The sequence below is a fragment of the Mytilus edulis genome, chromosome 3 (assembly GCF_963676685.1).
Source record: "Mytilus edulis chromosome 3, xbMytEdul2.2, whole genome shotgun sequence".
NCBI lineage: Eukaryota > Metazoa > Mollusca > Bivalvia > Mytilida > Mytilidae > Mytilus > Mytilus edulis.
Window position 1 is genome coordinate 25,920,513 of NC_092346.1, and position 18,196 is coordinate 25,938,708.

The 18,196-nt window shown below is 32.1% G+C and overlaps 3 protein-coding genes across 52 annotated transcripts in view; 1 reads left to right on the forward strand and 2 right to left on the reverse strand.

The window, feature by feature from the left end:
- LOC139514252 (uncharacterized) overlaps positions 1-15,933 on the forward strand; it is a 107,458-nt gene extending 91,525 nt beyond the window's left edge. For 48 of the 50 annotated variants that reach the window (XM_071303195.1, XM_071303141.1, XM_071303164.1 and 45 more), the window contains 17 exons: positions 83-223; positions 424-564; positions 824-964; positions 1,347-1,487; positions 1,808-1,948; positions 3,394-3,534; positions 4,044-4,184; positions 4,499-4,639; positions 5,295-5,435; positions 5,930-6,070; positions 6,375-6,515; positions 12,350-12,490; positions 13,104-13,244; positions 13,682-13,825; positions 14,225-14,368; positions 14,729-15,106; positions 15,586-15,933. In XM_071303195.1, coding sequence (XP_071159296.1) covers positions 83-223; positions 424-564; positions 824-964; positions 1,347-1,487; positions 1,808-1,948; positions 3,394-3,534; positions 4,044-4,184; positions 4,499-4,639; positions 5,295-5,435; positions 5,930-6,070; positions 6,375-6,515; positions 12,350-12,490; positions 13,104-13,244; positions 13,682-13,825; positions 14,225-14,368; positions 14,729-15,106; positions 15,586-15,878 — 2,792 coding nt within the window. In that variant the 3' untranslated portion in view covers positions 15,879-15,933. The remainder of the gene's footprint in view (positions 1-82; positions 224-423; positions 565-823; positions 965-1,346; positions 1,488-1,807; positions 1,949-3,393; positions 3,535-4,043; positions 4,185-4,498; positions 4,640-5,294; positions 5,436-5,929; positions 6,071-6,374; positions 6,516-12,349; positions 12,491-13,103; positions 13,245-13,681; positions 13,826-14,224; positions 14,369-14,728; positions 15,107-15,585) is intronic. The other 2 variants (XM_071303194.1, XM_071303166.1) reach the window with 2 other exon arrangements.
- On the reverse strand, positions 6,979-8,436 carry LOC139514256 (uncharacterized). Its single transcript, XM_071303200.1, has one exon. It carries the CDS (start codon positions 8,295-8,297, stop codon positions 7,095-7,097), a length of 1,203 nt encoding a protein of 400 aa, XP_071159301.1. The 5' UTR covers positions 8,298-8,436; the 3' UTR covers positions 6,979-7,094.
- LOC139514255 (uncharacterized) lies at positions 8,135-11,318 on the reverse strand. Its single transcript, XM_071303199.1, has 2 exons — positions 9,937-11,318; positions 8,135-8,273 (listed from the first exon to the last, which is right to left on the reverse strand). The coding sequence occupies exon 1, from the start codon at positions 11,199-11,201 to the stop codon at positions 9,948-9,950; it is 1,254 nt and encodes a 417-aa protein (XP_071159300.1). The 5' UTR covers positions 11,202-11,318; the 3' UTR covers positions 8,135-8,273; positions 9,937-9,947.
- Positions 15,934-18,196: the final 2,263 nt, after the last annotated feature.

The window sequence follows — 18,196 nt, forward strand, 5'->3', positions numbered from 1 at the left end:
CAAGCAAACCACAATTGAGACACCATGTTGTATGTTTGAAGCCATTTTGACATATATTTTAATCATGTGTTAAATCTTTCAGTACCACTGCCATGTCTTGTCTCTGACTGGACTGAATGGTCAGGTCTTGATGCCACAGGAACATCATTTAGATACAGAATGGTAACCAGACCACCAATCAACATGGATGGAGAATGTCCACCATTGATACAAGCCAAGAAAGGTATGTTGTTTAATTTTTCTTTTTATTCATGTATTTCTGACAAAATGTAAAACCGGCTTATAATTTGTTAATAACAGACATTCTACAGTTGAATGGGAGTGTGGTTTTTGGAAAAGTTGGTTAATATTAAATATTAAATGACTTCCATGCTCTACATTTATTGAAGACTTCATGATTTTATTTTTGTATTATTTTTGCAGAACCACTGCCATGTCTGGTTTCTGACTGGACTGCATGGACCTCACCAGACTCAACCGGAACTTCATACAGTATCAGAATGGTAACCAGACCTGCAATTAATGGAGGAAAAGAATGTCCAGAACTCATCAGATCTAAGAAATGTTAGTTTTTATATTCAAGTTTTAAATTCCTGACATTACTATGTATGTTAGTACCAACCAAAAATATATCTCTATTGAGTCTGAATATGTTAAAGTTATTAGTAAATACGCAAAATTAATATTCCATAATTCAAAAAAGCAGAAAATATATACCCACAAAGAACAGTACACCCAGAGAAATCTTAAAGCAATCTTGTGTATCATGTTACCAATCATACTATGAGGGGGCCTCTTTTATTTTTTTTTTATTGTTTTGCAGTAAGTCTGCCATGTATTGTCAGCGATTGGACAGCATGGAGTGCACCTGATACCACTGGAACAATCTATAGATTCAGAATGATGACCAGACCTTCACTCAATGGTGGTGCAGAATGTCCAGACTTGTTACAATCCAAAAAAGGTATGATTTTAGATAAGGGTTTCATGCCAGACCCTCATGGGTAGTCAAGGTCATTAAAAAAAAAATTGCTTTAAAAAACATGTTCAATAAATTTCCCTTGATAGAAACTAGTAAACATTTATTGTTGAAAATTATATCTCTAAAAAAAACTGTTTCGTATAGTTTTTGTAAGAAATTTGCATTTTTGTGGATATTTGATCTAATGTATGTATAAATACATTTTTATATATAAAATGGGTACTTTTTTAGCATTTAAATTTGTTTTTCCCATGTACCCAAGAAATCAATGAAAATTGGTAACCAACAAATGAATCCACTTTAACTGTTTTTCTTTAAATAATCTGCAAGACTCAGTCTGATTAAATGGTTTTTATTTTTACAGTAAAATTACCATGTATTGTAACTGACTGGAATGTATGGACTGCTGTTGATGCCACCGGAGTCTCCTACAGATACAGATATATTGTCCGACCAGCACTTAATGATGGCGCTGAATGTCCACCACTTATACAGTCCAAGAAAGGTGAGAGTTGTGTCACTGATGATTGTGGGTCAATGTATGTGGAAAGGGGGGGTCAGAGTAATATGTCTTAGTTTGGTAACTTTTTTTCTTGTGCAATGGGACCATATGAAGTAGCTAGAAATGGTTAAAAGTTGTTTTTTTTTAAACCAAATCCAGTTTGTATGGTAACTATAACATAACATTGTAATTTTTTGTTTTAAGAGCACAGATACATTTTTTTGCAATTGAATTATAATGAACCAAGTGAAATAACAGTAGGACTAAAATCTAGTACACCTTGTCATCAAATTTCTAATTTTGACATTTTCTTCTTCTTTTAGTACCACTACCATGTATTGTTAGTGAATGGACAGCATGGACATTGCCAGACCAAACTGGAACAAGATATAGGTACAGAATGATGCAGAGACCACCACTCAATGGAGGAAAAGAATGTCCAGATCTTGTACAAATGCAGAAAGGTAGATATATATACATGTATATTCATATAAAGGGACAGGTTTTAAATTGTTCATGCTCCATGAAAATACAGTGACAATTTTTTTTTCAAGTGTGCACCATACATGTGTACCTCCCGACTTGGAGTACAATAATCCTGTTTTCAGGGGTCTCCTCCCGTCCTCCCGTTTAGGAGGGGAAAAAAACGTGTATGAAATATTTTATAAATGAAAATGTTCAGCGCCATATAATTTGTTAGGTAGTACTACGGGTGTAACTGAGTTAAATTTTACCTGTAAATCAAAGAGGATGTATATTTATATGGCTTCACTTGACAGCTTGGGTGTCAAATATACTGGTAATCAACAATGTTTACCTTTAGCAAACTGCCGATGTGTAATAAAAACTGTGTATTGGAAGATAATTGAAATCGATTTTGGTTACTTCCCTTTGATTTATCCTGTTTTAAGTTATTTTTCTTTAAATAAGTTAATTTTTAAGAAGAATACAAAGGATATATATTTTAATCAAATAGTCATAAAAGGATGGTAATTAAATGATTTTAAATGTCGTGGGACAAATAACTAACATAAATTTAAAAATTATTTGAGGAATATAGACTTCTTTCCAGCTTAAATTGAAATTTATATAAAAAATCTGACATTTGTGTACAGGTTGTCAATTATTTAATCACTTATTTGTGAATTTTACCTGCCTTAGAAGTATAGGCAGTCAACAACATAAATCTTAAAAAATAAAAAACTAATGAGAGACAGACTCTTCTCATATTTTTTTTTTAATAAAGTGAAATAATTCAAATAGAAAGGGTACAATGATACTATAAACATATTGCATCCTGATGGAAAGTTGGAAAAAAACACTCTTTTTAAAGACAATTTCTATATCAAACGATTACATGATTACATTTACGACAAAATTTATGTTGATAAAAAACCTCCTGATCAAAATTTCCCAATCTCCTGATCTGAGTTTCACAGTCCATCACATGTATGGTGCACAGTATGTCGATCCTTGATACTCGCACATTATACTAATGAAAAATTGTTTTTGTCCTATATGTCTGTTAAAAGGAAACTTTTTCAAACAAAATTATTCATCTGGAATATTAATGCATGGAAACAGAACAGAATTAACTCAAAAAATTAGAAGTTGTGCACTTCCTTTACTATTTAGTTTTGATCAGATTGATTTCGTATGTTTTTTATAACAAATTATAGATTTTGACTTTTCTGCATAAGTAGAAATTTGTCAATTCAAAATGGCATTATGTTTACATGCAAATTAGATAAAAACCTTGACAAGAGTTGCTTCATTACTCATACAGTTTTGTTTTTTATTATTAAATGCAGATCAGATTTTTTTTTTCTTTTATAACATAAACAGAAGTAGGAAGGGGAGAAATATATACTCATGTTAAAAATAACCTTGATTATTATTATTTTTGCAGTACCACTTCCATGTATTGTAAGTGACTGGACAGAATGGAGTTCACCTGATGCCACCGGAACATCTTACAGAAATAGAATGGTACTCAGACCTCCACTTAATGTTGATGGAGAATGTCCACCACTTCTACAATCCAGGAAAAGTAAGCTTTTATTGAATATGATTTTCACAAGTTTGAGTAAAGAATTTTTTTTATTTTTTTTTTTAAAGTAATAGGGTCAGAGAATGAGCATTACATTCACAAAAAAAAACAAAATATTAAATTTATTGTTTTACTTTTTCCTTTCAAAACGAACAAAATAGATATTCTTTCACTGTAGAAATGATCCAGCCTCATACATGTAATGAATGTGTGTTTTGAATTGAACTCTTATTTACATGGCCTCCATTTTGATCGAAAACACACATTGTAAGTTCTTATCCCAGTCTTGACAGTAGAAAATGTATATTCAATACAAAATCCAAAGATATTTGGTTATTTTAGGTTAAATTGTGAAATATGAAATGCTACAAAAGAACAGTTTTTTCGATTCTATTAATAAGACTTGTCACCATTTACATTTGTATCAACATGTATTATACATGTTTTTTGAAAGTTGAAAATTCACTGACATGTATGTGAGAAATCATGACCAATTGTATTATTTTCAGTCAAACTCCCATGTATTGTTTCTGAATGGACCGAATGGTCTAAACCAGATCCACAAGGAACCAGAACCAGAACTAGAGGTGTAGTAAGACCAGCATTAAATGGCGGACAAGAATGTCCAGAATTGATCCAGAGAGACAAAGGTGGGCATCTTATGTTAACTATTAGTGTAAAATGTGTTTGATATAAGGTTGATTGTTAGGAAATACAATTATCATAATAGATGGGGAAAAAACTGATTTTTACAGCAGATTCAAAGAAACTTAAAATGTGTATCTATATTCAAACCTTGATTTTTCTTGATTATTAAGTTAAACAAGCTTTTGCAACAATACAATTCTTCTACAGTGGATTCAATTGTTATTATTTGTAGAATACTAATTTTCTTGTTATCATTATTTTAGAACTAAAAGGTAATAATATATAAATATACAACAAACTTTTACATCTTTTATAGTTGAGGTAGACTGTGTAGTATCTGAATGGGGAGTATGGAATTATGCAAACTCTGATGGAATTAGTAAACGAGAGAGAACTGTGATAATACAACCACAAAATGGTGCTGGCAATTGTCCACCATTAGAAGAAACCAGAAAGGGTTAGTATTAGAAACATGCTTAACTATGTTTTGGACAAAAATCCCCTTCAAAACTTTATTGTATTGCTTTGATGACTTCTACAGAACTCGATAATAGGTCATACAGCTAAATTGTATTAGTGTGTACCTAATACAGTAAATTTAAGTTTGCTTTTTAAACCATAAGTTCTCCATTAACTATTGTAAATATAAAATACCTGTCAACCTATTGGGACCTATCCAAAGATTTTATAAGCTAGTAGTAAAAGATTTAGTAAACAAGGATACTAGGAATCTTATGGTTCACCTTGCGAGTTTAGAGGATATAATCCTTAATCCTTGGGTACTTATTAAAATTGTTTGAGGATTTTTTAAGAAGTGGTGAACCACAATTTTCAATACATGTATTTCAATTTTTTAACAAAAGAGCTCATTTCCTACAGGCTTGTATGCAAAAAAATACCAAGTATCAACAAAACACACTATTTTTATTGAATACATGAAAATTTGTATAGAGAAAAAGTACTATTCCAAGGTAATTATAAATGAATGTTGATTTGGGGTATAAATTAGTTAGACAGCATCATAACATCAAAAATAACCAAAAGATATCTAAAAGGCAACAAACCCTCTTCAACAAATATGTCAATATGTAATTATGCCCCTTCATTTTCAGTATCAAGAGACTGTGTTGTAACAGAATGGACTTTGTGGACTGCACCAAATCGTGGTGGCAGATCAGAGAGAACAAGAGATGTACAGGTTGCACCACTTCATGGTGGAAAACAATGTCCACCACTCAAAGAAACCAGACGAGGTAAAAAGATGTAATAATACATTGTTTCTTGCAACAAAGTAAATACAGAGTGTTTTTATGTCTGTCTGTCTATCAATGTATTAATAAGAATATTTTTATGAATAAAGACAAATAGAAAAATAGACATTCCGTTGTCCCCAAAAGATAACAGAGAGGGAGATTGAATAATTCAGATCCCATTTGTTAGCATGATAAATATGGATGATCAAATTAATGCCTCAATTCTTGGTTGTCCAGATATACATTGCCACTAGTACTTTGCTTTACTGTAATGATAAGAATGGCTTCAAATTAATCAATATGGGCCTCAAATGAGTTTATGACGCTCTTTTTTAATAGCTTATATTCAAAAGTATACTTGAGAAGTTTGATTGGTTAATAGATTAAAAGGTCATTTCTCAAAAAATATTTTCTGACAAGAAAATGCTATAGTACTTTGGTATAAATCATTTTTATTTTATTCTTACAACTTATTTTTTTTTTATTTGTTGTAGTTGATCAACCATGTGTTGTAAGTGAATGGTCATACTGGTCCACACCAGACTCTAATGGAGTTTCAAGAAGAACAAGAGAAGTCCTGAGAGCAACTGTTGGTGAAGGTCAAGGTTGTCCAGATCTCCAAGAAACAAAACAAGGTAAACTTCACTTCTGATTATATATGCCTACTGAAATTTATTCCTATTGTTAATTTGCAGTACTTGATTTCAATTTTCTGTCTATAACTTGATGGTAGGGATAGAGAGAATGGCCAATTATTAGCCAATAATGGAAAAATACAAAACTTGCCTTAACTTATTGATTAATGGAGGGTACAAAAAGTGAATCAATCTTTAGGTAATTGTTAAACTTTCTAGTGGGGAGATTTTTAATTGTTTTTTTTTTAAATTTACTGGAAAGTGCCATCAAACAATCATTAAAATTGAGTTCTATTTTTTGTAGTTGATCAACCATGTATTGTAAGTGAATGGTCATACTGGTCAACACCAAACAATAATGGAATTTCACAAAGAACAAGAACTGTCCTCCGAGCAGCTGTTGGTAATGGTAAACCATGTCCAGAGCTTGAGGAAACAAAGGAGGGTAAGTTAAATTTTACAGTAAGATGTATCCCAGAAGACTACATGAAGTCTATTGGTTGTCATTGGTTGCCATCTTTCATAAATGTTTTTGTCCCATGCACAATGTGATAACCAGAGCAGATCAATTATGTTTAGGAGTTAAGCCTATTGGAAGTAGAAGTTATATGTGAAATAAATTTACTAAATTAAACGATACTTACCTTGGTTAAAGTTGAAGTTTAATTTGAATTCTATGTAGTCATAGAATCACTGAAGTGATCAGATGAGAAGCACTGCGCAACCGCAACCTCAGTCTTTAAAGATACAAATTTTTTGATGATAAAGCCAAGTGGTACTCTACCAATAGCATATATATATAAGCCCTATCAACTACACAGCTGTAGGGAGGGTGGTGGCATCTGATCACTTCAGTGATTCTATGACTACATAGAATTCAAATTAAACTTCAACTTTAACCAAGGTAAGTATCGTTTAATTTAGTAATTCTATTACGTCATATCACTTCCGCCATCAGATGAGATTTTAAAGCACACTCAAAAAATTTTCAATAGTAACTTTTATATATATAAATGTAAACAAATCAGTTATTCAACACATTTACATCAAAACTATTAGAATTTATAATTCTCTTGTTATAGAAAGTTGCAAAAGTATTCACATTTGTCCAACCCGCTTTACTCATGATATCAGCTAAAGAAACATTGTACAGTTTAGCTTTAGACGTAGCTGCAGATCTCACTGAATGAGCACTAAATAGTCGAGTGTCTATACCCGATTTTTGCAAAACTACTTTAATCCAACGGGAAATAGTGCTACAAGTAACTGCTTTATGCGGCTTAATGTAACTGATAAGCAACTGCTTAGTGTGAACACGCAAAATTTTAGTACGTTTAATGTATTCTTTCAAAACAGTATATACACACAACCTCCTATCTGGAGGAAAAGCTCTCAGTTTGACATCTGGATTCTTATATCCTGGTCTAGACTGTTTTAATAAAACATCTAAATGAAAAACAAATTCATCCCTCAATTTTTCCATACAGTCAACACTTAAAAACTTCAGTGTTTGTACACGAGTAGCATTTGTTAATGCTATCAACATAACGAGCTTCAACGTTACTTCTTGTAAAGTTAACATATTTACAGGTGAAAGCTTTCTCAAGTAGTTCAAAACTAATGATACATCCCATACACAAATGTTCTTAGATTTTGTAGGTCTAAGATTATAAACTCCTTTCATGAATCTGACTACTAAAGGATGTGCTCCTACAAGGACATTATCTATCACTAAACCTAGTGCAGAAAGAGCAGATCTTGCTGTATTTATGGAACTGTAGCCAAGACCATTTTCATATAAAATAGTCAAATAATCAAGCACTATATTTATAGAAATTTGAACTTCACTAATTTTCCTTTCACGACAGTAAGAAAACCACTTTTTGACAAATACTTTGTACTGTTTTTTAGTGCTTTTTCTCCAAGAGCATAACATGATGCTGGCAGTTTTTGTCGAAATTCCTCTGTCAATAAACTGTTTCCTGATACATGACATATCATTAGATTCAATGTTTTGTTCAATGGATGGACAGTGTCTTTGTAAGGAAGAGTCAGTAGATCTTTCCTTGCTATAACCAGTATGGGTGTATCGATTAACATCTGCATCACCAGAGTAAACCATGCTTGAGTCGGCCATAACGGCGCTACTAAAATAACTGTTGTCTTGTCTTTCAAGATCTTCTGTACACATCTGCCTAGTAAACTGAAAGGAGGAAATAAATAGCATTTAAAGTCACTCCAGTCTATAGAAAAAGCATCTATAAAACTAGCATCAGGGTCAGGTTTCCATGAACAAAACCTTTTCAATTGTGAGTTTAGGCGAGATGCAAATAAATCAATTTGGGGGTCACCCCACAGTTCACATATATCACAAAAAATGTCTTTGTTTAACTGCCATTCAACTTGATCATTGAACTTTCTAGATTCAGCATCAGCAATAGTATTTTCAGTTCCAGCAATGTGGCTAGCAGTGAGCCACACATTGTGTTTCTTTGCCCAAAACCAAATAGATTTTGCAATAGTGTTACAACATATTGACTTAATTCCACCCATTTTATTGACATAGCTTACTGCTGTAGTATTGTCAGTTAATATTTTCACATGTGTAAAACATTTTAATTGAGATTCAAATGATTTCAAACCATACAAAATTGCTAGTAATTCTAAATAATTTATATGATATTTTTGTTCATCAGGGGTCCATCTACCTCCTGTTTTGTTGTCAATAAGTACTGCTCCCCAGCCAGAGAGTGAAGCATCAGTTTGTAAAATAATTTGTGGATTAACTCTGTCCAAAACTCTGGACTGTGTATAAATATTACATGACCACCAAATAATTTCTTTTTTCATTTTATCAGTTATTTCCATATTGACATCAAAATTGCCCTTAGCCATCTTTAAGGCATGTATTTTTTCTATTTCAATATCTCTATAATACAGTTGACCATAATCAACAGCAGAAAAACTTGAGATTATCAAGCCTATATAACTAGCAACTTCTCTTTATTTTAGAGATTTGTTTTGAAAGTAATTTTTGACTTTCTTCATGTATCATTTCTTTTTTGTCTAGTGTTAAAGTGACAATCATTTTTTCAGAGTCTATCAAAAACCCTAAAAATTGAATTTTCTTTGTAGGTATAAGAACAGATTTTTTCTCATGTACTATGAATCCCAAATCAGATACCAATTTCACAGTATCTTGGATATTTAGACTACACTCTGCAATTGTATCGCCTATCAATAAAGAATCATCAATATAACCTATATTGATATGACCTGATCTGCGGAGTGTAGCATATACCACTTTCATAAGTTTTGTGAATAAACGTGGTGCACTTGCCAACCCATTTGGTAAGCAAGTATATTGATAAATAGAACCTTTCCAAATAAATCTCAAATATTTTTGATATTGCTCATCAATGGGCACTGAATAATAAGCATGGCGCAGATCGACACTAGCCATGTAACAGTTTTGTTTTATCAAATGCAATGCCATTTCAAAAGTGTCCATTTTAAAATGGTGATACTCTACATGTTCATTTAACTTTTTTAAATTTAGTATCATCCGATATTCACCATTCTTTTTTGGTGTCACAAATATTGGTGAAATATATTCTCCTTCAATAGATTTTACCTTTTCAATTACTTTAATATTCAGTAAATTTTGAATTTCTGCATCTATTATTCTAGTATTATTATCATTTGCTACTATGTTTCTATTTTGCTTGATTTTGAATAGGATGTATACCATCAATAAACTCAATGGGACATTTATGAGCAATATCTAAAATATTACTGTCTGAAGTAATTTCTTCCCATTTATTTATATAATTTTTCAATCTACCTGCTACAAAATTTATACTCACAACATCAGGTTTTAATATCTGTATTTGTTGTGAGTCCACCTGGAGTTTTTTGATTCTCCAGTCTTATCTGAGCCTGCACGAGATGCTCTACCACGGCCGATACCTCTACCACGGCCTGTGCCTCTACCAGAGATCCTAAAATACCAAGGTCTACGACCGCCTCTATTAAAGCCACTGTTGAAACCACCCCTTCCTCGGATTTTATTTGATATTCTACTACACTTGCCAATATCATCAACAGTTTTGACCACATCACCACCAAATAGGTTTTTATCATAAGGGACTGTAGCATTCAGCAAATGTCCATATTCACCAATGATATCATACTTCATGAGAGTTCTTCTCATCAAGCATACTAATCTGTTAGCATGCCCCATCAGAGCGAGTGAATCCATACAGTCGTCTAACATATTACTATGCTCAGTACACTCCTCTTTCTCTAACATTAAATCTAGTTTATTAATAACTTTAGCCATGACAGTAGCTGTCTTCACAACTACAGACTGAATAGTTTTCATTTTGTTATCGACTGTTTTAGTCTCGGGACTTAAAATATCCCAAATAACCTGGTCAGTTTGAACAGTAACGAGACCGTCACAATTTTGTGGTCTCTGAAGTTTCTCATCTTTCATGAGATCTGAAAATCTCTCAGAAGAAATCCCATTTCTAAAAATATCAGTTATATTATTAGCCAACTGTTCATTAATAGATGGTGCATACTTTTCACCAGACCTAAATTTTTTGCTCATGCTAGCAAATCTTGTCTCTTCACAAGAGTCAGATTTTTGTTTCTTACTAGGGGGTTCATCCCTTTTTTCATTATCTGCTTGGACCTCGTCACAAGCGTCATCATAACAATCAGACTCGTTTTGATTTTCATCATCATATTGATATTCATCATCATAAAGAGCGTCTATTCTCTTGTGCATGTCATCAACCCTACTGTTGGTTTTTACTTGTTCAGATCTTATCTGCTTCAATATATCTAGCATTTCATTGTTATTATTAGCGTCACCACTGACACTACTAGTACTAGACTTTGCTTTAGAAGTGGACGGCGTACTCGAGGAAGGGGGCTTACCCTGAGCAGCAGACTTGGACGAAGCCTTGGAAGTTTTCGACCTTGTTTTAGCCTCCTTTGGTTTATCAAAGAGTAAAGCATCTTCATCCTCTAATCTTAAATAGTCATCGTCTACACTTGATGCCTTCTTATCAGGCGTTTTCTCTGATTTCTTATCACGAGACTGTATCATGGCGTCCGCCATATTTGTTTACAGAATAGTAATCTCAAACCCACACGAGAATGAAAATAATTTCTATAAAAAATTATAAACCAGATTTAATCACATTAAATCTTCAATAAATTTATTAATTGACTTCCTCGAAGTCATATAATTAAATAACAAATCAATTTTCAAGGTTGCAATACGAGGTTACTAACACACGTCAGTCCTCAACGAAAGTTGACAGTACACTGAGGTTGCGGTTGCGCAGTGCTTCTCATCTGATGGCGGAAGTGATATGACGTAATAGAATTTATTTATCTCATGCCTACATTTCTTGTAGGACATTCATAAATAAAAGTCGTTGCCCTTGGACAGATATTTATAAGTGCATTGGTAGGATACACTGAAATGCTGTTCTTTTATACAATGTTTTTTTTTATCTTAAATCAAGCTGTTAGTTTTGTCTATTGTATTGTTTCACATTTTAACAGGTGCTTTTAGACAGAAATATATATAATATTGGTTTTGTTCATAAACTTAGGTCCTCCACCATGTATTATACATGACTTAATTTGGGAGATTAAAAGTAAGGTATAAAAAAATCAAGAAATCAAAAACATGGAGCTACAACTTATTACATCCTTCACTCTTGGTTGCATTACAAAAAGAGACTGACACATATAAAAGTTACATTGATAACAAAGAGTTTTGGAATAAACAAACTTTGCATACTCAGATATACAACTTATATATGTCATTGTCCATCATACCACATTTCCATATTTTATACTAAATCAAGTTTATTATACATATGTTAGTAGCAGGTGCTTAAATTTATGAACCATGCAAAAAGGATAAATTCCTTTATAAAAGACATAAAATTACAAGAAACAAAAAAGCTTTGCTCAATGAACCATTCAAGAATAGTTTTGCATTAAAATATTTTATTGTTTTTGAGGAAATATATTTTTCATATGGCTTTGTTCATTTAACCAAGTCAGAAAAATTACTAATTGATTTTGAGGTATTGAACTTTTCAAGGCATTATTTTTTTGTAATGCCAGATGTGGCAATTCTAAATTAACCTGCTGTATATTGCTGGAATAATAAAAAAAAGTATCCACTTTTTGTTTACACTATGATTGTGCCTTTAGGTCACTTATATTTTTTCAAATGTTTATCTTTAGTTGGAATTGACTGTGTAATGGGTCAATGGACAAATTGGTCAGAGATGATTGAAGGAGGTCTAGTAACAAGATCTAGAAGAATAATGAAGAAAGGAAACCAATATGGAGAACCATGTGGAGAAACTGCAGAATCCAAAAAACGTATGTATTAATTGACCATAGGAAAATTTATTTACTAAAACAAATTTGAGTTATATGATATTTGCCACACAGTAACAAATAAAAAATATCATTAAATGTGAGACATAATTAGTATTTCAACCACTTTCACATAATTATTTATATATTACTGATAATAGTATTAAAGAGAGGATGAAGATTTAAATCAAGTATAAAACATAAACTTTAAGCATGGAAAAATATGTTGTTTTACAATGGGCACAATACATGTGTTAATCAATTTGCTTTGTCAGTCAATTTGTATTCTCAAAAGCTGTTTAAGGATGTTATCAAAATCACAAGCTTAATAAAATAAAATTGAGAATGGAAATGGGGAATGTGTTAAAGAGAAAACAACCCAGAACAGAAAAAAGCTCAAGGTTACCAATGGGTTTGCAACACAGCAAGAAAATCATGAGAACTGTTCTGAATTTGTAGTAAAAAGAAGACAGAACAAAAATAGCAACAACAAAAATCTGAATTTACGTAGTAGTTAAAATATATATGTGATTTACTAATTTTGCAATTGTAATTTGTAATAAAACATTTAGATTAAAATTGTAATGCTTCAACTGTTATTTATTTTCTAATATAGTTAAGATTGACTGTGTTGTACTTGAATGGGGAGCATGGACTGTAAATTCCATCACTGGTACTTCAACCAGAAGGAGGGCAATCAAACAGGTTGAATTGAACGGAGGAAAACCATGTCCAAAAACATTTGAAACAGAAGAAGGTAAGGATCACTTACACTTAATTGATCACAATTAACTAGCTGAAAATTTTTGAATTTTCAAAACACTTGAAGGATTTTCTACCCCGGGATTAGATGTCCTTAGCTGTATTTGGAATATTGGGTCCTCAATGTTCTTGAAAAGAAGAAGGCTTACATAGGCTTTGCCTGTTGCTATATCCAATTCAATTTATTTGTTTTTAAAACATAAACTAATTTAAACGTAGTTCTGGCCAAATTAAATGATTTTCCGATTTTACATTGCTGTCACAATCTTTTTATTCAGGTCGGATTTTTTTCAAGAATATTAACTACTACATGATTAATCAATGAAGGATTTGAGACTATTTAAAAATTCTACAATTTGCTGATTTCCATCTTGACAAATATGAGATGCATCAGAAAAAATCTTATTATCAATCCCTTTATTTGCATTGCAGTTTCTATCGATTGTGAAGTAGGAAACTGGGGATCATGGGGAGCAGCTCATCCTAAGACTGGCATGAGTGAGAGAACAAGGAAAGTAATCAAAAATCCAAAGAATGGAGGCAAAGATTGTCCAGAACTTATTGAGAGAAAGAGAGGTTTGTAATCAACACTCTGAAAAAATTCTTCATTACTATTTTTCATACAAAAGCATAAATAAGCAAACAATCATTTAACACCTTTTTAAAACAACACAACATATGTCATGCTATGTTGTTAATAACAAAAAAACATTTAAAATCAAAACACCTTATTGATTTTTAAACATCTAATTTATTTTAAAAACTAACTATATAATGCAAACTAATTAAATTTGATTAGATTTTTATATTTGCACCTCCTGTAACTTGTGAACCCTGGTGATATGAGTCACATGACTTGTTATTTTTAATATTACATTTTTGGGGAAGAATGAAAAGCATCCTTTGTTTCTTATACTTACATGGTATATTACTAAGATAAAAGGAATCTAATAATATGTTTTTTTCTATAATTAGTTAAGATTGACTGCCGTGTTGGACATTGGGAAGAATGGAGTGAACCATTTGGATTTGGAACAAGAACAAGAACAAGACGAGTCACACAGCCACCAGCAAATGGTGGTGACAGATGTCCAGATTTAGAACAAGAGGCTCCAGCAGGTATGTTAATTCTTCTTTGTTTGTAACTAGTTATATATATTTAAGACATACACAAAAAAAGGATTTTTTTCGCCCTTTCATTCCTTAATTGTATTTTGCTTCAGGCAAGTTAATACTATTTCAGGGGAGATAACTATATTTGCAATAATAAATGTTCTCATTGCTTTGTTACAAGTTCAAATGCCTTAAAAATATAGTAGTGATGTATCTTCACTAGACTTAAAATTTGATGATTGTGAAGAATATGCATCCTAATGAGTTAAGAAACAAATATTTGGTCCTTTTAAATTGAAACCTCATTTTCTTTCAAATGTATGGTAAACTGATTTTTTAGTCTATAAAAACTTTCTTATTTTACAGAAATTACTCCTGAGAAAACAGCAGAACACATTATCAAACACTTCATCCGAGGATATAATGGATCAAGAGATATAATGGTCATCGTAGATTCCTCTGGAAGTATAGGATTAAATTATTTCAAGAAATCTCTTGAAGACTTATACAATCTGTTGTCATACATGTGTCCATCACCCGAACCTTACCAACCAAGACAGGGTCAAGGCTACAATCAACTTGGTATGATCCAATTCTCTACTGATGTACAAGACATATTCCACTTTGGCGAACACAAGAAACTTGCTGATATAAAGAATGCCATTACAAGTACTCCGTATATGGGTGCCACAACATGTACCAGCAAAGCATTGGAACATGTAGCAAACAACCATATGCCAAAGGGTAAGTCAAGTTTTTTTTATTGATAAACTTCATGATAATGTCATTTTTTAAGGACCTTGCTGTGCTTAACAAAAAGCATTGTTCTTTTATAATTACAATTGGGCAATTTTGTTCTATGTTGCAGTTTGAATTCAATTTAAACTTATATATAAAAAAAAAATGTATCACATTGTTCAAGTGGAGTTTGAAGAAGTGCAACTAATTGAAAAAACTATTCTACCCATACAATGGCAGCGATTTGCTTTCTCTTTCCTGTGAGTATCACAATGATAGAACACATACTAATCAGGAACATTAAAATTAGATTAAAAAAAAGTTTTACTTAGATATGGAAATCTTAAAATTTAAAAAAAAAATGAATTAAAATCACGAGTATGTTTTTAAGGTACATGTAGTATCAATCATAGCACAATATCAGTCATTTGAATCTTTTTTATAAACTTGAACATTATATCATCCTTTATGTATTTTACTTGCAGCAAGACCAGGTGTCAAGAAACAGATCTTGTTGTTGACAGATGGTTTATACAACTGTAACAAGAAGGAAGTGACTGAAAGATTCGCAAAGGACTTACAAAAAATGGGTGAAGTGTATGGAATGATGATCGGTATCCAAGGACAACAAGGAAAGGATCTATTGTCTGGATTGGTTTCACAACCATTGAAAGACCATCTGTACTCATCCAGAGACTATAGAGAGTTTTCAGACCTTGTGCGTATCATAAAGAATATTCTGATTAGCACGGGTATGAAGTGTACTTCATTTAACTAATCATTTCACATTTTATGTATTGTTTTACCTAATAAAAGAGAAGGATATATTGTTATTGGTTGTTTTATTGATTGTTGCAGGATTCATATGACACCTGAAAGAGGGACAAAAAATAAGGAGTTATCTTATCTTTAATAAGTTTGCTTAATTAAGGTTTCAACCACTCAGGTTAATTAGATTTTAGAATTATTTTTGCTGTATTATTTAAGGCCTTTTGGTAATTTTTGCGCTAAATGTTTTTATATGTACATGAGCAACACAACAGATGCCACATGTGGAGCAGGATCTTTTAACCTTCTGGAGCACATGTAATTGTTGCTCAGTTTTCTGTGTTGTGTTTTGTATGCTATTGTTTGTCTTTTGGTTGGTTTTTTTTCGTTTTTTAGCATGGCATTGTCAGTTCTTTTTTGACTTATGTTTGATTACTCCTCTTGGTATATTTCACCAGTCTTCTATACCAAGACACTCTTAAAAAATTGCTGGATGTTAGTAAAGAGACCTAAAAAAAAAAAAGGCTGTAGGATCTTAAAAAAAAAGAAAGATGTTGTAAACTGGTACAGTTACCATTAGAATGTGCTGTTCTCATGTATAATAAAACTTAATGCTGGTAGCTGATACAGGGACAGACACCATTGAAAGAGGGATGAAAGATACCAGACGGACATTCAAACTCATAAATCAAAAATAAATTGACAATGCCATGGCTAAAAAAAAAAAGACAAACAGACAAAAGATAGTACACAAAACACAACATAGAAAAACACAACCGACAATAAAAACTGGAGGTGCTGTTTCCAAGTTACAGAGACTATACAACTTAATGCTGTACACTGAACTGATACAGGGACATTAAGATTGTTCAATCTTTGGATAGACACCATTAAAAAAATAAATTTCATGTACAGAGTCCATAAAACGTAATGCTGTAAACAGATTCAGGGACATTAAGATTGTTCTATCTTTGGACAGACACCCTTAAAATTTGTTGTTTACATGTATGGAAACCATAACATAGCCACTACAAGTTCACCAAAATGTGCAATGTACTGGTGTAGAGACCATAAAAATGGATATTATATACTGGCGTGAAGACCACAAATGTCTAGAATAACTCCATTGAAAAAAATGTGCATGTACAACAACAATAAGATTTGCTGAATACTGGATTAAAGACTTTCCAGCTGCTATATTCTTAGTATAGGGACGCTAATAGTTTATTATACTAGTACAGATGTGAAGGCATCAATAAACCATGAACTGTCAATGCAGGGTCCATGATTTCTCTCCTGTCATCATAGCTCTAGTGTCCTAAAGCCTGAAGTGTCTTTAAACCTCAATCAGTCAAAAGGGTTTTAGTTGTATTTATACCATATTGAACATGACCTTTAATGAAGGTCAAGTATTATTATTTGGACCTAGTTCCAACATTAAACAAGTGTGCACACATAAACTCAGCACAGATGATCCATTTAAATGTGATCAAGGTCAGATAAACCATGCATGACAGACATATTCACCTTACAATCATTCTATACACCAAATATAGTGGGCCATTTGCTTATAGAACTTGAAAAATGGGTAAAACCACCAAAACTTAACATTGAACAATGAACCATTGAAATGAGTTTAATGTCATTTGAACCAAATCTGACAGACATGTACCCATTACAATCATTCCATACCAAATACGATCGACATATTGCTTACAGTATTTGATAAACTGATGAAACCATGAAAACTTAACATTCTCCAATGAACAATGAAAATGCTGTCAAGGTCATATGTACCCTGTCATATGTAAACACCTTGCAATTTTCCATTTACAAAAATTCAGTGGCCCTATTGCTTAAAGTATCTGAGAAAAAAACACCAAATATAGCTGACCTAGATGAAAAACTGCTAAAACACAAAAACCAAACATTGACCAATGAACTATAAAAATTAAATCAAGGCCAGATGATATATACAAACAAGATCGACATGTACACCATGCAATCATTCCGTACACCAAATATAGTTGACCCTGCTAACCAGAATTGAAAACACACTTAACAAAAAAATGATATACCATGAAAATGAAGTCAGTGTCAGATGATATCTGCAAGACTAATATACTACCCTTTAAATACAATCATTCAATACACCTCCTGATTATAGAGTCTGAGAAATGAACCTAATTACATAACTTTAATCTTGGTCACTGATCTATGAAAGAATCTTGAGGTCAAGAGAACCTTAACTGATGGACATGTGGACATTGCAAGGAACCCATACACCAAATATAGTTCTCATATTACTAATATTTAAAGTGTAAAATT

Bases quoted from the DNA above. Each gene is read 5' to 3' on its own strand.
- LOC139514256 (XM_071303200.1), bottom strand. From the start codon at position 8,297: ATGCTATTTATTTCCTCCTTTCAGTTTACTAGGCAGATGTGTACAGAA.
- LOC139514255 (XM_071303199.1), bottom strand. From the start codon at position 11,201: ATGGCGGACGCCATGATACAGTCTCGTGATAAGAAATCAGAGAAAACG.